Source organism: Protopterus annectens, chromosome 3.part0 (genome assembly GCF_019279795.1).
Source record: "Protopterus annectens isolate FY-2018-M chromosome 3.part0, PAN1.0, whole genome shotgun sequence".
NCBI classification, from domain to species: Eukaryota; Metazoa; Chordata; order Ceratodontiformes; family Protopteridae; genus Protopterus; species Protopterus annectens.
Window position 1 is genome coordinate 1,945,267,884 of NC_056731.1, and position 23,886 is coordinate 1,945,291,769.

At 45.2% G+C, this 23,886-nt stretch overlaps 1 protein-coding gene across 1 annotated transcript in view; it reads left to right on the forward strand.

Annotated features, from left to right (window-relative positions):
* Positions 1 to 23,138, forward strand: part of DHX30 (DExH-box helicase 30) — a 1,694,732-nt gene extending 1,671,594 nt beyond the window's left edge. Inside the window, exon 20 of the mRNA XM_044066068.1 lies at positions 22,698 to 23,138. Within this exon, the coding sequence (XP_043922003.1) occupies positions 22,698 to 22,921 (224 nt within the window). The 3' untranslated portion in view covers positions 22,922 to 23,138. The remainder of the gene's footprint in view (positions 1 to 22,697) is intronic.
* The last annotated feature ends 748 nt before the right edge of the window (positions 23,139 to 23,886 follow it).

The window sequence follows — 23,886 nt, forward strand, 5'->3', positions numbered from 1 at the left end:
AGGCAACAAAAAGAGAAAAGTGCTGGGGCTTGACAGACTTTAGTGGAGATTTAAAGAGAAAGAGGGAAGGGTTGGGCTAAATTGATAGCTGAGGTAGAAGAGAGATTAACCTGGAGTTGTACAGGTGCAAAGCCCACAAAGAGTGGGACAGGTGCATGTCAGTCAGTTGGTAATGTGAGAGTGTTCAATCTCGCCGTTTGTTCTTACACCTGGGTTCGGAGCCGATCCTCGGCTCCGTGTCAGCCGCTTGACAAAGCTCTGCATCAAAAAGAAGCTCGAGACCAACCTAACTCCCAGAATCCCCCTCTGCCTTTACCTCAGATCTAGTTTGCCGCTGCAAAGATCGCATCATTTTGTTGAGCTCGGACCACCTGAAAGCTAAGATTGATTATTTCTTATAATTCTTTCATTAGTTTTTTGTATTCAAATATTTTAGATTGAGTGTTTGTATGTGTGAGTAGTGTATCGAGGGTTTCTCGGGTCCGTATATAAGTCTTATATACTTTATATACTTTTGAGTTCCCTCGGGGCCTACCCCACCCTTAACTGGATTTGACTACTGGATGTGACTTGAGTTTCAGGATTTGACTATTACTGGCTTTGACTTATTCTCTGGATTTGACATTAATTACAGGATTGTACACTGTTTTCTGGTTTTATTACCATGTCAGAAAAAGCTAAGTCTGGCTTTAAACGTTGCCAATGTGGACAGAAGATGTCTGTCACAGACAATCATAGTTCCTGCGTCTACTGTCTTGGCCCTCTCCATCTGCAGGAAGACTGCTCTATCTGTCATTCATTCAGTGGAAGGGTCATGACAGATAGGCGCAGGAAACTTATGGATAGGGGTCTTCTAAAACCTACTTTTCAAGAGGCTCTGGATGCATCAGACCAGGCATCTAAATCCTCGAAGGAATCGAAGACGTCGGAGCCCAAGTCATCGGCTCCGAGCTCTTCATTCAAAGTTCGATCACCGGTTCCACAGACTTTGGGGCCGAGTGTTGAACTGTTGTCAGTTACCGAGCCTCGAGTCTTGGAACCGGTGACGGAGCTCCCTCCTCCTGCACTTTTGAGGTCGGCTCCGTCTTCGATTCCTTCGACGCGTTCTTCCAGGCCCCTCTCCGACACCGATATGGACCGCGTGGTGCAGAAATTGATGGAGAATACGGCCTTGTCCAAGCTCATCTCGGTCTCCTCCCAGCTGGTGTCAAGACTCGAAGGCCTTCCCTTATCTCCACCTGTTCCTCCTCCGAGGCCTATTCAGTCTTCGGAGCGGGGAGAGGCTGACCTGCTGATTGTGGAGCCCTCTGTTCCAGAGCCGTCCCTTTCTCGGTCGGTACCGTTCACCTCGACTCCGTCGGATCCAGTACTGGAGTCTCGGAGCCGAAGATCCATCCTGGGTTCCGGGACTGAGAGTCGGACCGATGTTTTGGTTCCGACGCTCCCTCTCGGGGCCTCGGCTCGGATAGACTCAGCTCCGTCCTCGGGTTCGATGCCTTCGGTACCTGTCTCGGGGATTCCTACGACTTCTTCGGAACTGGGTGATACCTCGACTCGGGACCCGGGGGCTTTCGAACTCATGAAGAAGGTGTTGTCTGTTCAGACAACCACTTCAGCAGATACAGCTTCTCCTTCCCATAAAGGGCCGTTATCCTCCTCTGCACCCACGGCTACGTCCAAGCGTCGAGCACCAGTGTCTCAGCCACCCCTAGAGGGTGCCCCCTCTTCCTCGGAGGCTTCTTCAGATGCCCCCCCCGAGGAAGTTCTGAGGAAAAGATTGTGTAAGAGGAGACACTTAGATTCTCCACAAGAATCATTGACATCGGACACTGACTTAGATGAGTCAGAAGGGTCCCCAAAGTCACCCTCGGAGGATGTCTCCTTTTCTGACATCCTGGAGATCCTAAAGCAGAGAGGTGATTGGCAATCCCTTCCCCCTTCTGAGGATGAGTCAGTCTTGCTGAAGGCATTCGGTGCTCGCCCTTCCTCCTCCTGGGTCACTCCACCCTTCGATGAGTTAATGGAGCTGATTGCTCGAAGGGCGTGGGAGACACCTGACATGGTGGAGCCAGTCCCTAGGAAGCCTAACAAATTTATTACTGCCCCCCAAGATAAGGCTTATCTGATAAAGGGAGTGCCAGTGGATGCTATGGTGGTGGCGGCAGCCACGAAAAAGGAGATGTCGGAATCTTCCTCATCTGTCCATCCGCCTAATAGAGATTCTAGGACTATGGACAGATATGGGAAGCGCATTTTTAGTTCAGCGGCTTTTTCTATGCGATCCCTGAACTATTTGACCCACTTTACACGACTACAGAGGGATCTAGTCAAAGAGTTGGGAGATACCCTCCAGGGTACTACAGATGCTGCTGTCTCGGAGAAGGTTACAGCACATCTCAACACCCTTACTTCTATTGTTAACTCATCCATGAGGCTGATCTCATACGCAGCCGAAGGATCGAGTAGGGCAGCAGCTTCAGCGATTGCTCTTCGTAGGCAGTCCTGGATGCCCTTATGTTCATTTGGAAGCCTTCAAGTCTTCCTTTACTAACGCCCCATTTGATGGTGCCACTCTCTTTGGCCCTAAAGTAAAGGAGACCCTTACCCGGTGTGAGCAAGAGGGAAAGACTCTGTCTGCTGTCGGAGTCCGTTTTTCCACCCCATCCAGACCGTACCCCAAGGGCAACGAGGTGGAAAGATGTGGTTTCAAAACCCCAGGGTTCTTTCCGGCACAGGGTGATACCCTCCAGAGGCAGAGGAGGCGTAGAGGTGGAAGACGTCGCCCTGGCAGCAGAGGGGGTCCGCAAAACCAAGGTGACAGGGATACACTCCCCGGGAAACCTTTTCAGCACTCCTGAGAGGAGGCCCGACTGTCCTGCTCTGGAGGCAGTCGGGGTCGCTTAGCTTTGTACCCACAGGCCTGGCAAAATCTAACATCAGACAATTGGGTAAAAAGCGTTGTTACCAGAGGCTACAAAATTCCCTTTCTATTGCCCCCAATTCCACAGAAAAGACTTCCAGATGTGCCGCCCCATCTGCGAGGCCCTGCAGCTACAGAAATTTCAAAGCTGCTAGAAAAAAGAGTCATCCAACCAGTCCCAGCGGACCAAAGAGGATTCGGAACTTACTCAAGGTTCTTTTTAGTTCCAAAGAAAACAGGGGACTGGAGGCCAATTCTGGACCTGAGCAAACTCAGAAAAGTTCCGAATGGTCACGCTTCAATCGATCCTTCCATTCTTAAAGAAGGACCACTGGATGTGCTCAATAGATCTAAAGGACGCATACTACCACATCAAAATGGCCAGGTCATCCAGGGATCACTTGCGCTTCCGGCTGGGAGCCAGTCACTTTCAGTTTCGAGGCCTGCCCTTTGGTCTGACCTCAGCCCCCAGGGTCTTCACCAAGTGTATGGCAGTGGTAGCGTCTCACTTGAGGCGCCTCGGATTCCAGGTGTTTCCGTATCTGGACGACTGGCTCCTTTCTGCCACCACCGAGCGTCGACTGATTCAGGCCAGGGATTACACACTACAGCTTTGTGTTCATCTCGGAATTTCTGTAAATTTCGAAAAGTCCTTACTACAGCCATCACAGCATATCTCATTCATAGGAGCAGAATTGGATACGCAGTGCTTAATTCTAAGGCTTCCCCCAGAAAGGATAGCATCCCTGCAAAATCATATATCTCTTCTTCTCTCTTCCAGAAAGTCCCCAGCGAAACTGGTTCTGAAGGTTTTGGGCCTTATGGCAGCTTCTCTCATTGCCATACCCTTGGGAAGACTGCATATGAGGGTTCTTCAATGGCTTCTGTTTGCACAGTGGTCGTTCCAAAAGCTACCCCTGACACACGAGATCTACATCACAAACATATGCAAGTCGCACCTGGCTTGGTGGCTTCGAACTTGCAATCTATCCAACGGAAGACCATTTGTGCTACCCACTCCAAAAGCAACAGTGACCACGGACGCTTCCCTGATAGGGTGGGGGGGCATCTTTCAGGGACAGACAGTCCAAGGCGAATGGACCAATTTGGAATACAATCTGCATATCAATGTTCTGGAGTTGAGGGCAGTGTTCCTAGCGTTGCAACACTTTGCTCCCCTTCTTCCTCTAGGGACAATTGCAGTCCAGACGGACAACATGTCTGTAGTCTGGTACATAAACAAGCAAGGGGGAACCAAGTCTTATCAACTATGCAGAGAGGCCATGAGAATCTGGCAATGGGCGGAGTCCATGGGTCGCTTTCTGATAGCAACGCACATCCCGGGGTTATCCAACGTCATAGCGGACAGGTTGAGCAGAGCCATCCTGTTACCTCACGAGTGGTCCCTCAAACAGTCAGTTGCGAAGGAGATTTTTCGCAAGTGGGGCCAGCCTTCATGCGATCTGTTTGCGTCTCCAATGAACGCCAAATGCAGGAGCTATTTTGCCCTATTACCCCCTCCAGGGGAAGTCCCAAGGGACGCTCTGGTTCACGATTGGCCCCTGGGTCTCCTGTACGCTTTTGCTCCTGTTCCCCTGATTTCGAAATTTCTGCAGAAAGCCAGCAACCTGCAAAGGACAATTATCCTCATTGCCCCATTCTGGCCTCGTCAAATATGGTTTCCCTTTCTTCTAGAACACCAAATGCGGGAACCCTGGATCCTGGACCCAGAGCCGGATCTACTGACCCATTCGTCAGGGGCTCTCCACCCGTTGCTTCTCTCCCTCAAACTAGCAGCTTGGCTGCTCCGCTTCCCTTCTTAGCCAGGTCTGATCTTCTATCCCCTGCAGTTCAAAATATCTTGGTAGCTTCTCATAAAGCATCCACTACGAGGACTTACACCAGTAAATGGAAGCGTTTTGTACATTGGGCAACTACACAACAACTGGATCCCTTAGTATCTTCTCTGAATAAGGTCTTGGAGTTTTTGACCGAATTGTTCCACCAAGGGGCTTCTCCTGCCACTTTGAGAGTGCAATTAGCTGCCATATCAAACTTTCATGTGGGAGAAAGTGGGGCTCCTATTATGGCTCACAGGCTTTGTAAGGCGTTTCTAAAAGGATCCTTCCACATTAGACCTCCAGTTAGAACTCCTACTTCACCTTGGAACTTGAACCTTCTTTTGTCTCAGCTGATGCTACCACCTTTTGAACCAGCCTCTTCCTGTCCCTTGAAGTTTTTGTCATGGAAGACCCTTTTTCTGGTGGCTATCACATCGGCCAGGCGGGTATCTGAGCTTCAGGCTCTTTCAGTTCAACATCCTTATTTGATTTTTCACCCTGACAGAGTTTCTCTTCGCACTAATCCATCCTTTCTTCCCAAAGTCTGCTCCGTTAATAATATTAATCAGTCCATTGAATTGCCCACATTTTTCAAGAATCACTCCAATAAATTGGAATATATGTTACACAAGTTAGACGTTCATAGACAACTCAGATTTTACTTGGACAGAACAAAGGATCACAGGAAAACAGACCAGCTCTTTGTAGCCTTCTCAGACAACAAGAAGGGTATGGCGGTCACAAAACGAACCTTGTCTAAATGGCTTACTGACTGTATTATCTTTGTCTACACTGCCTCTGAGCAAACTTTACCTGTCAAGCCCAAAGGCCACTCCACAAGATCAGTATCTACATCCCTGGCTCATGCAGCTCGCCTACCGTTAGACACTATTTGCGGCTGCTACTTGGTCTAAACCACATACCTTCATTTCTCATTACAAAGTGGATAGGATTTCTAGGGACAGGGCAACCTTTGGTTCCACTGTGCTCAGGAACGTTCTCCCTTGAGTTCCTCAGGAACAAGGAGCTAGGGACGCTACCCAGGTGTAAGAACAAGCGAGATTGAACACTCTCACATATAGAAGTTATGTCCTTACCATAACGTTCCATGTGGAGTGTTCATCTCGCCTTTGTTCTTACATTCCCACCCTCCCTCCCTCAGGAAGAACGTCCAATTTAGGTGCCTGGTTTGTTCTCCAGCTTCTGCCTGGAACAGTTGTTGTACTATGTAATTACGTGTTTGTTGTTGGTATGAAAGTGTTATGCTCTCTTCTCTTCTCTGCTGGTTTGCTTGCAAACTAGATCTGAGGTAAAGGCAGAGGGGGATTCTGGGAGTTAGGTTGGTCTCGAGCTTCTTCTCGATGCAGAGCTTTGTCAAGCGGCCGACACGGAGCCGAGGATCGGCTCCGAACCCAGGTGTAGGAACAAAGGCGAGATGAACACTCCACATGGAACGTCATGGTAAGGACATAACTTCTATTTTTCAGTGAGTGCAGAACAATTGAGGAAATTTGGGCACAACATCTTACGCCAGTGGTGCAGTTTCTTTGCTCTACTATTTGACCGCAGAGTAGGTATTTTTTATGTTTAGGGTGTGGAGGATGTACCCCCAGATTGGAAAGCAGGGGGCTTCCTCCTGCAAAAATTTATATTGACGAAGTTTGCTGAAATTTATTTCAGACTTATTTTTTGATCGAGCAACACTCTGTGATAGAGTTGTCAGTCAATCAACATGATTCCAGTGGGGCAAGTGTGTACAAAATGATCTTTAACAAGCAAACGGACATATTTAAGGCACTGAAAGAGTCAGCTTGGGAAGTACTTAAGGTACTAACAGTCGCCCTAAATAATGAGTAAAAACAGTAAGGAACTTCAGGCAGTATTCACTATAAGTGACTACAGATTCCATAAACTTTATTGACCTGTCTTTCTGGCTGGTCTCATGTCTGCTTTTACAAAGCTCCTTTGTGATCCTTTGCTTGATTCCTGCAACCATGTGTCATTTAGTAGTAGTCAGTGGTAGACATGCAATAAGCTGGAACTGAAGAATCCAAAGCTCCTCCATTATCCTGGACCTGTTTTTTGTTGCTACTTGTTTTCCTGCTCCTCTGGCAGAAGGTCACCATTAAATGCACATTAAGCATGGAAACCCCTCTTACCACTAAATATCCAATTGATACTAAAGCGGCACAGGTATTTTGTTGGCTGAATGTCTGGTAAAATGCTGATATCAGATATCTGTTTAACTTGCAGGGAGGCGCAAAGAGAAATAACTGTATTATTGACAGAAGTGAAGAAATACATTCTGTTGCTTTACCATGTAATGTATTTTTCTTTACAGTAGCATTACAAAAACAGTGTATAGAAAAGGATAACTTGCTGGCCTTGCATTGAACTGTAGCATGCACTTGTGGATGTTATGACAGGACAACCAAGTAAAGTGTATAGAAATGTTACATCAAAATGTCCTGTTGATAACATTAACAGAATGAATATACTGATGCATAGTAATGAGACTTGACTGTGTCTGTTGTGCATCAGTAATTGCTAAAATAAAGGGTAATATTTTCAGACCCAAGCATGTATGAGAGCTGTAGCATGGTACAAACCATGTCTCATTTAGATTAGTGCATTAATTTCTATTCCAGTAATGCAAAATCCACACTGCAAGCACAGGTGAAATATGCTATTTGGGTATTTCTGCTTTAAAAATAGGCCTACTTCATTTCTGGGGTAAAACTGCAGAAAATGCAGGATTGCTTGAATACTTGGTTATCAGTTGAGTACTAAGATGGGGAGTAGTGTTGCACCTAACTTGTCGTAGTACTAGAGGAAGCAAGGCTATTGCCAGGAGCTGGATAAACAGCAAGCAGCAATCATGAGGTGAATTGCTCTTGGGAGCATATCTTAAGTATTTACTGTTTTGATGACTGTGATGGGTAAGTGCTATGGACTTCAACTTTCTCTACATGCTGTAAGCATTTATGCAAGAGAGCTAGCCATGCGAGAGTTGGATCCCACCACTGATACCAGTTAATATATCAAGAGCAGTCGGCTTTAAGGGTTTATGATAAATGTGCAGCCTTGGGAAATAGCCGAGCAGTGCCATACCCAAGTGAGCTTTACACACTATGCAGGTACAGCTCAGTTATAATCACTGGTTTCCAAGGATTTCACGACCTCAGTTTGAGACCAGTGTCTTCCAGTACAGTTTTATCAACCACAGTTAAAACCTGACTGATATTTTTGCACATACATGCTAAATATTTTTCAGAATGGCGGGGGGGTGGCAACTCTCTAGCATCAGTTCCCTCCCTTTCCAGGTTTGTTAATGTTGCCTTCAGTTATTCAAACCAAAAAAGCAAGAACACACCTTATTGTTTATCAATTTTAACAGTTCTGTTTGAGCAGTCACCCCTCATAATATAGGCACCACAGTTACAGGTGCCAGGAAATTACATAAACCTTTGAGGTAATAAGTAAAACATCAGACATTGTGATTCAGAATTAGATAATAAAATTCTTACTTCATAGGTTTTCACTAGGCTAATGACCACCAGGGTCTTTACAAGCCTAGTTATGCACACCAGCTCAGTTTTGCCCCAAAGTTCTTTGGACACCTATATGGTGGGGTGTGCTATTAAAGAGATAGCTAAGGGTTATATGGGTGGGTATGTTATTTGGTGATTAATTTACTTGCTGTTGACCTCTGTTCATCAAAAACATGGGGGCCTAGACCTGGCTGGGGATGAATTTGCAATTTCCCATGCGGTGATCAGGGTTTCTTTTGAACAGGACCAGGGATGACCTCTCCTTCATGTTAATGAAGAGCTTATTCAATATTGCAGGGATCCTTTGAGACACATATCAGACCTTCCAGGCAAAGTTCTGATCATTGGAGATAGTGTTTCTGGTGGTGTTATCTTGCAGATTTACAAGAGATCCATCAGAGCTGGGTCTGAGGAAGCCTTGTAAGCTAAACAGATTGCCTTTTAGTAACCTGTAGGAGGCTGGGTACAGAGAATGGACCTTAAGGTGATCTGTGTAAGACAGGGTGCTCATACAATGATGGGTTTGATAAGGGCTGAGTGGAGTGGTACTATTACTTTCTTGGATGTGGACACCATACCTTTGCTTACAAGGTAGGAGAAGTAGAATGATTTTCTTAATATTTTGGCTACATGCTGGTCGAACGGCAGATTACTGTCTACATATGCCCCCAGATCACTAACTGTCAGGTCAACTCTTAGGAGTATTTTATCAGTTAAGTAGTTAGCTTGGATGTATGCTCTCCCAAAGGACACTGTAATGCATTAATTGGCATTGAATTTTAATCCAAGGCTTTCACATCAGTTATTTGTTAGTGTTGGATCCTGTTGTAGGATGTTGGTGTAGTGGGGAAGAATTCTGTTATAGCGTCTAATTTACAGTCATCTGAAACTTGGTGAGCCAAAGGCCTTTGACATCAGTCTTGATTTCTGAGAAGTAGATGCCAAACAGGAGCAGGCCCAACACATAACCCTGGTGACAGGTCTCTTGGTGGAGGTAGTCTCACTGAGCCTGACTTCTTGGGTCCTTATTGTAAGCCAGCTGCAATCCATTGAGTTATGTAGGCATTTATGCATAATTCTGTGAGTTTGTCAGCTATACCTGAGTGGGATATTGAATTGAATATCTTGGCCAGATCAAGGCATTGAACTGCAGCATGCACTTGTGGATGTAATGAAAGGACAACTAAGTAAAGTGTATGTTACTGTGCTAAATTAATGTTTTGCTAAAATTATCTGTTGATAACATTAACAGAATGTGCCATTTCCCCCTCATCCGCAGGCATAGTGACCCTCTCAAAAAAGTCTGCCAGGTTTAGTAGGCAATACCTTCCCTTAACAAAGCTAAAGGGATATAAGTCCAGTGTCTGTAGGCTGCCAATGTCTTTGCTGATCCATCCATCCCCAACCCCTTTTTCTCATTTTACACATGGGGTCAGGTTGTCACTTCAAGAGTGGCAATCCTCACGATCCAAAGTTCACACCATTGGATGATCATTTCCATGATAATTCTTTCCTTGGCATATTAGATTTGTCAGACTGATGGGTCTGTATTTCATGGGGGACAGATGATGGTCCACCCTTATGAAGAGGGTCGACTACTTTTTTTCCTCCATTCACCTGGCATGTAACCTGTTTTGAGGCTGCAGTTGGAGTGCCTCAAGTGATCCTGCTTGGTCATATTTTAGGCTGTTTAGGAGGCAACCAGGGATATTGTCAGGGCAACGTTGCCTGTTTTCATCTGATTCAACCATGGGTTGTCAGATTCGATCTGACCTCAGCACAAACTCTGAAACTTCTCTGTACCAGGGCTGCTAACTTAGATTGAGATACCACCACCTTTAGCCCCTGTCTGTGCTGCTGTTGGTCCAAATGTGTGGAAGCCTTCCACTGCCAGAGTACTTTCTATGACTTTAGACCAAGTCTGGGTAGTAGGACAGATGTCTACATTCTCCATAGTGAGGAGAGGTTGTAGGGTGTGGAATTTCTTATTTAGGCTCCTAGCTTCTTCAAGGTGTTGTAATTTTTTTTTTTTTGCTAAGTTTGTAGTTTTGTCATTTTGATATTACTTAAAAAGGCTGTAAGGGGGTGGATAATACTTTAGCCAATATCCAAAAGTGCAGTGGGGGGTGGGACAGGTGCAAAGCAAAGTGTTCTGTTAACTATGTCCTCCATGCTGATAGATGTAGGATTCCCTTGGAGTGACACCAGAAACTAAACCCGTTATTAAAATCAAGTATTTTCAGTTCATACTGTGGCATCATATTTGGTGAAGGTGTACATACCTGTCTTTGACACACATTCAGAGAGATCCATATTGTCTTTTTATTTAGTCCAGTGAGATCATTTATACCCACATAGACTATGATAAAATCATATTGGTACCTGTGGTGTAGTGACTTAAGTGCATGCATGATGTTGCGAATCATAGCTATAGATAGGCAACTAACCATAATCTTTCCTTGTCCAGCCTGGTGAGAGGAGTATGTGTGTGTCATACAATAGAATCCCATATAATAAGAGTACCAGGTAAAGTGTTTGCATTCTTATGGGCTTTGTTCCTGAGGGATCATTGGGTGTAGACTTGTGTAGTGTTAGATATTGCTTTTGGTGTGTGCTTAGTGATTGCTAAGTATGGGTGTTACTTCTTGATGGCTTAGAGGTCTTTGAGGTTTGGAGAGGTTTTTTTTTTTAAGTACCTCAGCATAAGAAGTTCTATGTTTTTGTGGTGAACAGTGTGTGTGCAGTATGCAGTGTGTGTGTTTGTGACAACTTTGTAAGTAAGATTTTTGCCTCCAAGGAAGCTGTGTATGTATGTCTCACATACTGTGTTATTTTCTTTAAAGGTTAAAAGGTTGAGTACATGAGGCAATTGCTACATTGTGTCAGGATACGCATATCTACCAAGCTGGCTGTAGAGACATTAGGAAATTGCAAATCCATGTTGTCAGGACCTGTATTAGGGTTGGGTATTTATGGTTTAAGATCTTGATTTTACAAGGGTCACCTGAGTGGTGTCTAGGATGAAGGCTAGATGCTAGTGCTGTGATCTCAGTACGGTATAACACTAGCTGCCCAAAGCTTAGCTCTACAGATAGTCTTTCTTGTTGAATTAAAATCCTAAGCACTAGCTTTATAGATTTGTTACTATACAGGGTACTGCTAACCACCACTGAGCAGTGAACAGTTCAGTGAAAATGCATCTAATATATACCAGGCAGAAAAGATGAAAACTAATTCCTGTGGCCTCTGGTAAATTACTACACTTGAAGCTCTGTGGACTCCCTCTCAGCTTGGAGAAACCAGGCATATATCTACTGCCACAAGATGGATGATCCTGTAACTTCTTAATGTAAAAGCACAGCAAAAGTAGCTCTCAATTGAAGATTAATGCCCAGCTAAGGTTCTAAAAAGCCCTCCCAGTCTTCTTAATGTGAAAACACATTTTGGTTGGCCAAAAGTGAAAAGGTACCATCTAGCTACAAATAATTGATCTGAAGTAGGATATTCATTTGTCTGCAACCTGTGGGGTTATGGATCCGATATCGGATCCGAACCGGCATGGTTTTCCAGCTATGGATCCAAGCTCTCAGCTCCTCCCCTCACCCATAATGCCCTGCTCTACCCTCATGACCCCAGATCTCGTTTGCCGCGCTGGTGACTGGATTTGGGTACATAGCTCTCAGCTAAGTGAACTCTATTTCTTGTTAAAATCAGAGAATTTTTTGGTTTTTTGAGTGAATTTGTGTGAAAGTTTAGGTTTCCCTTTCTTATAGTGTATTTTGAGTTTATTTTGAGTTAGAGTAAGTAATTTTTATTCCCTCCCCTCGCTGTTGCGTAGAGTGTGTGTGTAGGCCTGTGTGTCTTTTTGTTTTTAAGTTACTTTCTGTAACTTTTAGTGTGTTATAGATTATGGCTGACCAGCCTAAATCTATCTTTTCGAAATGCTCCGAGTGTGGCCATAAGCTCTCACCGCTGATGGCCACACTCGGTGTGTTAGTGTCTCGGGTTGAACACCTCACATCTGGTTGTTCCATTTGTGCAGGGTTCAACCCCAGGGCACTGAGGGAGCGGAGGTCCAAGCTGGTCTTGGCGGGTCTTTTACCGCCAGACTCGGCCGCCTCCGCTCCTTCGGGTCTACTGTGGCTGCAGTTGTTCCCCTGTGGCACCCCTCCTGCTCCTGGGACTCAAACTCCCGCTTCTGGAGAGGAGAGGGATGCTGCTAAAAAGGACCGAAGGGAGAAGCACCACAAGCGGCAGGCCGAGACCTCTGTTTCGCCCCGCCAGCCAAGCTGGCTTCTCCCGGCTCCGTCGGTTCGGTCTCCTCCTTCTCGGCTCCGGTCCCCTGTGTGCTTTTCACCGGGTGCTGAGGAGGAGGAGACCCGATCTCCGTCGAGGCTATCGAGGAGGCACTCCAGGCCTACCTCGGTAGCCTCTTCGAGATCTACCCACAGCCTTTCTGATGCTGATCTGGACCGGATGATGAGAAGGTTCATCCAGGCCCAGATGCAGATGGGAGTGCTTGCCTCCCCCTCCGGGAGCTCAACACCCTTTTTAAGCCTATTGCTCCTTCTCCGACCCGCTATCCGGGTTCGAGCAGCTGGAGCCGAGCAGCTTCGAGCCGGGGAAGGTCGGAGCCGATAGTACTTGGTACATCGGACCCGACCCTGCCCACGAGTGCGTCGGACCCGATCTCTCGGAGCCTGGATCCGAGCTCCGGATCCGGGGGGATCAGTGCTCCTTCGGCGCCGTCTGTGTCGGAGCGCACTGTCCCTTCGGATCCGAGTGCTTCGGCGCCGGCTCCGATCCACTCTTCGGATCCGAGGGGAGCCGATTGTCGGATCCTTTGGTCGAGGTCGGCTCCCTTCGCCTTTGATGTAGTGGAGAGGGCTCTGTTGAGGGTCTCCGGACCCCGGCACTTGCTTCGCCCGCCCCGCTCCCTCTGCACTGGGCCAGGCTTCCACCATCCGGCCCCTGGGACAGCCCGCTTGTGCCCCAAGTTGCTCCTATGGAGCAATTGCTGCTGCAGGACTCCTCTGACAGCCCCCAGAGGAGGCCCTCGCAAGCATACGTGCAAAGGAGGCACATTGACTCCCGAGTCTCTCACAGAAGACACGGACTTGGAGGAAGGGGAAGGCTCCCCACGGTCACTCCCGAGGATGTCTCCTTTGGAGACATCATGGAAATGCCCGATAAGGGGTGGTCTGCCCCCAAGTCTTCCTCGGACGAGTCCGTGTTCTTGGAGGCATTTGAAACGGGCCCGTTTACCTCTTGGGTGTCCCCTGCCGACCCCTGGTGGACCTTATTACCACCAGGGCGTGGAAGGAACCGGACACCGTGGAGCCAATTCCCAAAAGACCGGATAGGATCCTTAGTCCGCCATCCGACCGGACCCATTGGAGTAAGGGGCCTCCTGTAGATGCCATGTTGATGGCGGCGGCCACAAAGAGGGAACTAGCTCAGGAGAGTCCTCAGTCCACCCACCGAGCAAGGAGTCTCGGATGATGGACCGCTTGGGGAAGCGGATGTTCAGTTCGGCGACCTTCTCGTTAAGGGCGCTGAACTATTTGGCACATGTTATTCGGATGCAGCGAGATCTTATTAAGGAATACGCTGCATCCCCTGAGTCCATTTCGGAGGAGGACAGAGTTCTGCACTCCACCCGTATGGCCACTCTTAGGTCAGTTACGAATACTTCTATGCGGCTACTCTCCCATGCAACGGAGGGCGCCGCTAGAGCTGCGGGACAGGACTGGTCACTAGACGCCAGGCCTGGCTCCGCCACTGCGATTTTTCTGAGCCCTTCAAGGCGTCTTTGCGAACGCCTTTGATGGTTCTGCTCTGTTTGGCAAGACCGCTCATGAGACGCTGACCCAGAGCGAGAAGGACGGAAGACGCTGTCTGCCGTCGGAATCCGCTTCTCTGCACCCCAGAGGCCCTATTCTAGGAACCAAAAGGGTCAGAAGAAGATGTGGTTCCGAAGTCGCAGCAGTCCCTGCCTGCTCGGACAACCAGTCCTTCCGTGGCAGAGGAGGACAGGGAGGACGCCGCCCTAGAGGCAGAGGGGCTCCCAGAAACTTCGGGTCCAGGGAACCTTTCTCTGAACGGCCGCGCAGCAACCCTGAGGGTTGCCCGACTGCTCTACTCTGGAGGCAGTCGGGGCGCTGGGCACCTAGCAGCATGGGAGTCCATAACATCGGACCGCTGGGTTCTCCAAATCATATCCAGGGGATATCGCATTCCTTTCCTTCACCTTCCAAAATTGAAGTCCCTCCCAGACGCCCCACCCGGTCAACGGAGGCCGCTTTGGCAGAAATTGGCCATCTGCTAAAGAAAAGAGCCATCCAGCCCGCTCCCCAGACCAGATCGGATCAGGGTTCTACTCCAGATTCTTTTTAGTGCCAAAAAAGACGGGGTTACTAAGACCAATCCTAGACCTCTCTCTCTTGAATCTGGCAGTCCCCAAAGAAAAATTCCGAATGGTCACTCTGCAATCTATTCTCCCCTTCTGGGAGAAAATCACTGGATGTGCTCGATAGATCTCAAGGACGCTGACTACCACATCCTGATGGACAGGCGCCCAGGAGGTTTCTCCGCTCGGCTGGGAGCCAGTCACTACCAGTTCCGGGTCCTTCCCTTTGGTCTCACCACAGCCCCCAGGGTGTTCACCAAAGTACTAGCAGTGGTAGCGGCCCACCTGAGGCTTCAGGGGGTGCAGGTCTTTCCCTACCTGGACGACTGGCTTCTTACCGCCCCAACAAGGCATCTACTTCTCTTGGCGAGACTCCTTTCTCCATCTTGCTCCATTTCTGGGCATCACAATAAATACAAAGAAGTCCAACCTGGCGCCCACACAGCTCTTAGATTTCATAGGGGCCAGACTAGACACAAGGAGTTTACGAGCCTTCCTCACTGCGGACAGAGTTCTAAATCTGCAGCTCCAGGTGCGGGCCATTCTCCATTCAAGTTCTGTTCCAGCGGAGTTGGTCCTGAGGGCTCTAGGATCCATGGCTTCGGCTATAGCACTTCTTCCTCTTGCCAGGCTCAATATGCATTCTACAGTGGACGCACTTAGTACAGTGGTCATACCTTGCTCTCGGCATGCAAGATCGGATAGCGATCAGGAAGGCTTGCAAGCGGTCCCTCTTGTGGTGGCTCCACTCCCGGATCTCCACAAAGGTCGCCCATTTTGTGCTTCTCCCCTCTCGCCACGGTGACCACGGACGCCTCCCTCGGGTGGGGGCACTTTGGGCCGGACAGTCCAAGGCACGTGGAACGATTCAGAGACCTTACTGCATATCAATGTTCTAGAGATGAGAGCAGTGCTCTTAGCGTTGCTAGCACTTCAGGACTTTCTTCCCTTGGGAACAATTGCGATTCAATCGGACAACATGTCTGTTGTCTGGTACATCAACAAGCAAGGGGAACAAGGTCTTACCCTCTTTGTCGAGAGGCCATGAGAGTTTGGGAATGGGCAATCTCCACCAATCGCTTTCTCATAGCAACGCACATTCCGGTCGGTCCAACATCCTAGCGGACAAGCTCAGTTGCACCATTCTGACCCCTTACGAGTGGTCTCTCAATTGTCAAGTAGCGAACGCATATTCGCACGGTGGGGAACCCTTCATGCGATCTTTTGCTTCTCCCTCAAACACCAAGTGCGACAGTTTTTCGCTCTAATACCTCCTCCGGAGGTACCCCAAGAGACGCTCTGGTGCATGCTTGGCCACCCGGTCTTCTGTATGCCTATCCACCCTTGCCTCTGATGCTGCAAGTTCTTCAGAAAGCCTCTCGGGTGGGTTGCAGAATGATTCTCATTGCTCCATTCTGGCCTCGACAGATCTGGTTCCCCTTCCTAAGGTCTCACTCGGTGAATCCTCCTTGGATTCTAGATCCCATCCCGGATCTGATATCCCATCCATCCTGCATTCCTCCTCCGAACCTGGACAACCTGAAGCTGACCGCTTGGCTGCTCCAGTTCCACTCTTGATAAGGACTCCCGGTATTTCTTCACCTGTAAAGGCTATTTTGGTGGCGGCTCATAAACCATCCACTAGAAAGGTTTACAAGCAAATGGAAACGCTTTCTCTGTGTGGGCGGAGCGGCAAGGCCTGAATCCCTTCACGGTTCCTCTCCCTGTAGTGCTTGACTTTCTAACCTCTCTCTTTAACGATGGTGCCAGCAGTTCCACAGTCAAAGTTCAACTGGCGGCAATTTCTCACTATCACATTGGCCAAGATTCTAATCCTCTTATGTCAGCCAAATTGTGTAAGACATTTCTTAAAGGTACTTTTCTTCTCAGGCCCCTATAAAACAAGCAGTTCCTCCTTGGGACCTTTCTTTGGTCCTACAGGCCTTGACCGCTCCTCCTTTCGAGCCCGTGGCTACGGTGGATCTCAAATTCTTGTCCTACAAGACAGCCTTTTGGTAGCCATTACATCAGCCAAGAGAGTTTCTGAACTTCAAGCTTTATCAGCTAAACCTCCTTACTTGGTATTTCATCCGACCGTGTCTCCCTCAGGACCAACCCGTCCTTCCTTCCTAAAATCGCTTCTGAAGCAAACATCAATCAATCCATTAACCTCCTGTTTTCTTCCCTAAATATGAAAACAAAGGTGAATATAAGCTACATTCACTAGATGTTCACAGACAACTTAGATTTTATCAACAGGACAGCTGGTCATAGGCAATCCGACCAGCTGTTTATTTCCTTTGCAAAATTCAATTTGGGCAAGCCAATCTCTAAAGTTTCTCTGTCCCGCTGGATTTCACAGTGCATTTTATTGGCCTATCAAGCGTCAGGAAGGCCCGCACCGGGGTGTTCATGCCCATTCAACCCGGTCAGTATCTACCTCGGCAGCCTTCAAGGCTAGGATTCCTCTAGATGATATTTGTGCAGCAGCCACGTGGGCTTCATCTCATACATTTATTTCCCACTATAAGTTGGATCTTGCATCTAGGGGTAGAGCATCCTTTGGCTCAAGGTGCTCGGAATATCCTTCCATGATGGCGCCCAAGATTCAGGTATCTGGGTGCTCTGTCCCACAGGTTGTAGACAAGAGAATAGCCTACTTCAGATTTAGAAGTTAGGTACTCAGCATAACGGTCCATGTGAGTAGGTGTATTCATTTGTCTGCAACCATCCCGCCCTCCTATCCCCCTGGCCTTTCAGTTTCCTGCATATTCTTTGTTACCCTTTTTAGGGTATTGTTGCTTTGGCAAACTCGATCTGAGGTCATGAGGGTAGAGCAGGGCATTATGGGTGAGGGGAGGAGCTGAGAGCTTGGATCCATAGCTGGAAAACCATGCCGGTTCGGATCCGATATCGGATCCATAACCCCACAGGTTGCAGACAAATGAATACACCTACTCAGATGGAACGTTATGGTGAGTACATAACTTCTAATTACTTTAAGCTCCCTTGTGCGTTTCCCAGCTAGGACAGACCAGGCTACCTTTCTACTCCCATTAGAACTGCTGTCCCAGTCTTCTTAATGTAAAAACACACTTGAAATAAGTCAAAGCCTTTTCTTCTCAAATAAATATGTAAACAGTGCATATATTGCACAAAGAATTGAAAATAAACCATTCAAACAAATGGTAAATGTTCAAGAAAATCTAACACCTTGAAATAGAAGCATCCTACTTCTGTATACTGTACCCATATATTTTTCTGACTTTTTACAGATAGCGTATATACAGATTGGGCTCAGCCTTCAAGAGTATTCCCTGGCAGGCAAAACAGTAACTTGAGTCACTTTTTGAACCACTTTATTTGTAAGTCAGCAAGCAGGACCTAGTGTGTCTTTAATTTGAATTTTAGAAGATGCCTTACTGTTTCCATAGTTGTACAGTTTGGGAGTAGAAGATAAGAGTGTCAACATGCTGCTCTCTAAACAAATCATCATCATCATCCTGTGACTTCGCCAACATCTCTAAACTGTAGACTTTGCAACAGTACAGCCATGTTTGGAAGAATTAGTTTTGCTTTTAAATTTCGTTGCATTTCACAGTGACAAATGGAGGTATATAGCATTGTACACACTTTTTTCAGATATTGTATTCTATTGAAAAATCAAGCATCTTTTACTTTCATTTTTTTAATCATTCACACACATTTTTAATCTGATACAGCTGTAATAGAACTAGTTCAAGTTGTCATGCATTTTACTTTAAAAAATGTTTTTAAAGTTCATTACAGTTCTGTCAGTGACTACACACTCTTTTTTTCACAGACTATAAGTGTTCTGTTTTTAGATAGTGTAAGGCATAGTGAGTAGGGAGTACCTATTCTGTAACTTCCTGCCAAAATGCATCCATACAGTTTATGCACACTTGATACTTTCTATATTCTGCAGAGCTGAAATGCTATGTAGGGAACTAATGTAGTAGTAGAGCTGTAGCTTGTAATTATGATTGATCCAGGTTTTTGAAAGCTCCAAGGTTATCAGAGAACCAAATGGGTTGGGAGGAAAGCCTCAACTTTCTCTTAAGTCAGTGCCTCCTTTGAAGGAATAGAATCATTGCTGCCCTTTACTACCACTTATGGTGATACAGATAAAATGTGTAGCCATTAAGACTGAGAACTATTGATGGATTGAGCAAATGTGTATGTGTTGTGTGTGCAGTTGTTGAATGAAAATTGGAAGCACAGATTTGCCATAAGATTACTTAGATCTTTCCATGTATTCTGCTTCTCGCCGATCAAGTATCTCACTGCTGGCACCTCACTAATGGAAATAGCTCTGGACTGATGAGTTCTGCCAGGGGATATGAGCAGTGTCCTCTTAATCAGGTTGATTGTTGTAGAAGACAAGATAAGAAAACTGATTAGCTCTAATAAGGGCTACAGCCAGTAAAGGGAGAATGAAAACAGCAAGTTAAATAAGCATATTCTTAGAGCAGCCGGCATATGTGGGGTTGGCATACGTTTTACCAAAAATAGTTAATTCTTTTCTTTTTAAAGTTGCTTTATTAGTGTTAAATGCAGCTTGCATCAGTAAACCATTTTACTTATGAAAATATGACCTTGGTCTTATTTGTCCCACCCAATGAAAAGAAATCTCAAACAAAGTGAAATACTTCAGTAGTTGCATAAATTGTTTAAAATGTGCACTTTTGTGACCAGTTTTGTTCAGTTAATACTTAACTGTAAGTGTTATGCCAGATCTTATAAAGGTACTGTCTCAGAATAATAATACCTCTAAGCTTCAACTGATCCTTTAACTTTGCCTGTGTTGTAGAAGCTGCAGAAAGAGGACCTTTTCATTTATGTGATCCACTTGTATAAACAAACTGCATAGTGGACCTCATAAGGACCCAGTTGTTACTCACAGCTCTGTGGCATAGAGAGATGAAGCCCTCACTATTTCCCAGGTAACCAGAGTTTGACTGGCAGCTGTGGTACTGAGAGGTTCCGGGGAGGGGGGTGAGAGTAAAACATTTGCATTGGCTCAGTCATTCTGGGAGAGAAATGGTTGTGCATCTCTACTTGAAACTGGGCACTTCCCAGTTGAGTCTGGTGATTGCATCCAGGTTATGAGGAAGCTTTCGACAGTTTTATCAGCAGGACAAGGCCTGGGTGAATGCCATGCATGGTGGTGGATATGACATCACATTCACCCTTGCCTAGTTTAGGATTTCTCTTTCCATTTGTGTGCCTAATAAAATTCTCATTCAACCACACAAGAGGGTAGCAGTCTGTCTAAAAAAAATTGCCACCGGGCCATCTCTGTGTCTCACTCTCTAGAGAGGAAGGTACTACTGCCACAAGGAATATGTCAGGATGTTGCTCCCTCTTCAAGAAGGGGGATCAAAAGGGGTTCATGGAAAAACAGAACAGATGTCACTGACAGAGGTAAGGGGACCAACAAAAAGAAGATAACCAACCATATGGCAGATGGATTTTTGAGAAATATTTCACTTTTATTTTATTTTTGTTTTGTTTTGTTTTCTTTTCTTCAGGGATCGAGAGTGCTCTTGAGGTAGCTACTGTATACAGTAGCATTCTGCAGCCTGCAGCTTTATTTATCCTATATAGATAAAGCACCCCTTGTTGAAGACAGACATCTCAGCCTTCTCAGACATAGCCACACCATTTATCTGCAGCCAGTCATGTTTTCTTTAGTCTAGCTCTGATCACTGGCATCTCCTAATACATGAAGATAGATGCTACACTGATCCTTTTATCCAAACTTACAATTCCAAGTAGTACATCATATTTTGTCTCTTAATATTCAGTGTTTAGCCATAGTATTTCAAAAAAGGTCTTTGAACAGGTTCTTGACATCATAAGTAAACACAGATTGCATCATTGTAAGCAACAGAATGTAACCCCTTTTGTACATTGAACAAACAAAGCAATTCCTGTGGAAACAGTAGGAAAAAAGTGTCGCAGCACCGTCCAAGGTAGATAAAAAGATTTATTACAATAATCCAAACCAGTAGTCAAGCACGCTAGCTTGACTACTAGTTTGGATTATTGGATTATTATAATAAATCAACTTTTTTTCTACCTTGGAGGTTGCTGCGACACTTTTCCTACTGTTTCCACAGGAATTGCTTTGTTTATTCATTGGTTGAAGTTTGGCAAGCTCCTACCTGTTTTTTTTTCCTTTTGTACATTGTTACTGATAAACATGGAAAGATATTAATGGCTGGGGACCACCTTTGTGGGCCATAAGAGGGCCTTTAATATAGTAGACAGCCAACTGTCACCTTTCCTGAGGGACCATTTCTTGGTTTACAGGGTATCTTAGTTCACAAGTAGTCATCTTCAGGTAGGTCTTCTGGTTCATTTACACCTTCCTTAGAGCCTTGTGCTGGGCTTTATTCTTCCTTCAGTCTTTAAGTATTACTCTTACTTTAGAAGTCCATTGTGAAAGCCATTGCTTATTCAGTTGACAATTTCTTACTTAAATCCCGTAAAACTACTAGCTTCAGACGGACAGCTTTACAAGTCTTTCCCATGCAAAAGCATTCCATAGTGTTCTTAAACAATTGAACTAAACAGTACCACCAGAAATAATAATTTAATACCAAGTTGAAATATGCTGTGCCCCTGTCATGTGCTCTTCTTACAGTACTAAATTATTCCAAACTATGTTTAATACAGGCTGTTACTGGAGTTGCTGACACCAGGCAGCACTTCTGCATTTCATTATAAGGGCTGTCATTATAAGGGCTGTCTTGCTAATGGCTTCATCTGTCTTTAAATTTGTTAAATTGTTTTTTTATAGTTCCTTTCTAGCCAGTAAACTGTTATCTGGTTCATTGTACTATTCATGAAGATCCCAAAATGACTCATTTTGGTCATGCTTCTCTTTAGTCTAACCACTAGCTAAACAGGTTTTCTCAAAAGTTTCATCAGTAGTCTGGAACCCTGTCCCAGCTCATTTAAGAAATACTTCCCAAGTTTTCTGTAGAGTAAAACTCCTAAAATTCCAGCAGTTTGCAGGGGCTTTAGAGACATACTATTCTGCCTTAACAATTAACCTTAACTTTTGCATTGGTGTTTATTACATCAGTTTGACTCATGCCTCAGTAATTTAAAGATAGCTGCTGATACTCCTTTCACTTTTCAACTTCTGTCTAATTAAATGTTATCTGTCTAGACTTTCACTGGCTTCAGACTACTTGTCTACATGTTGCACTTTTCCATATTTCCATTAGCTCTTCACATTTTCTACCTGACCATCTGCTTATGACCTGTACTGAGAATTAAAGATGATGTTCTCATACCCCTGTGTTTTGTTTCCTGCTTTGATAATACTCCCTTACCTGTCATAACATTTCTGCATTTTCATCTTTCTATCTGCATGCTGCAATTTTGCACTCGTGTATACCTTTCTTTTCTTGTCAGATTTCCTTTCACATTCTATACTTTTTGTATGGCCTCTTTCATGTCATATTTCAGTGTTTTTCTGTCCTCATCAAATAGAAATTTCTAATAATTACACAAATTCCTTTGCATTTACTGATCATCAAGATCTACCTTTTGTATCATTGTTCTGTATTAAAACTGTTTTATTCCTGAATGCCCTGATTTTGTTGACGTAAATATTTGGTTCTGCATCTGTTTTAGTGGAACATGTTTTATGTGCCTGTGGCCCCAGGTCATTGAACTAGTTTATTCACTTAGTTATCAAGTAAAATGTATTACTGGGGGTGCACCATGAGTTGACCAGTTGGTTTTTACTTTGTGATTGCTAAGCAGCAATTTGCTACTGTCTGCACTATCACAAGTACATTGTAAGTTTATGCTGGAATGCTTTAGTGGGTCGTAGCAGGTAGTTTCATGTGTTTATATAATTTTCCCTGCATTCTTTCTTAATATCTAAAAATCTGTTGTGTGGTAGTAATTTATTTATTTATTTATTTAATTTTAAGCTGACGGCTGCAACATGATCCTGAGTTTTGCCAACAGTGACCTGGTGCGTGTTCAGTGTAACTCCAGTACTGCTCGGCTTATCTGTGATTTCCGCATGGTACTGCATCAGATGGTGGATGATTGTCTGCAATATGAACTGCCCAACATACCAGAAGATCTACAAAATAGACAGAATGAGCTGCTCTCCATATTGGTCGAGCTTTTAAAATGTCCATTTCCTTGAGCAAATGGAAGGGTTTGAGGCAGAAGATAAAATATTAGGGGGTGCTGTTCTGTATCAGAATGTAAATCCTTGTGCACAAATAAATTAACTACAGTGTCAATCATTATTTTAAATTATTCATTATATATAGCCTTGTACTACCAGTTTCTTGGTTGAATTTTTATATATGTAAATAAATTATATAATGCTAATGTATATCTGGGCACTGAAAGATGAACATGTTTTGAATCATTACTTATTGGCCAGGCATCTTTCTATGTTATGTCTTAAGTATTCTGATTTCTGTATATTGTTCTTCTTGTGGTTGCATTGCTTGGAAAATTAAGTATTTTGAACATTCATCCAAGCTAATTGTAAAAATAGTATGATCATAAGAATCGCAAGGCAAGTAAGTCTAAAGACCATTTGCACTATGCCATGTACCACTCTTATGATGTGCCCACCCATTTCCAGAAGGGAAAAAATACATTAGGCTTGGTATGAACTTGCTGGTACCCTTCCAGGCATCAGGTTTATCCTCGGAGACAAGGGTGTTAATCTGTTTAACATGCATGGACAATTTGCCCCACTGATGGGACAGCTGTTGTGTAATGAAACAAACCCTCTGTATTGTACTTATATGCTGGTGGAGTTTTATATCCTTGATTTGTGTAGCCATATGTCATGTAAAGGTCCAAGAGATGGATTTGAGTGGAGTCTTATAGCATGGAATGCCAACCTTGTTTAACCATGTAGGAGTCTACAAGAGACAGAGTTTATGGATAGGGTTTAGTCTATCTTGGTTCATAAGTTCATAGGTTCATACTAGGCTATCTGCCCTAGGGCATTTATAAGCCTAGCCAGAGTGTGTGTGGCTTTCACCACCCCTTAGGATGAGAATACTATACCCATTAGTTTGCTGTGCCTCTGTCCAGCAGTGACACAGAGATGATTCCCGGGGTAAACCTACGATCTCCCATCCACTC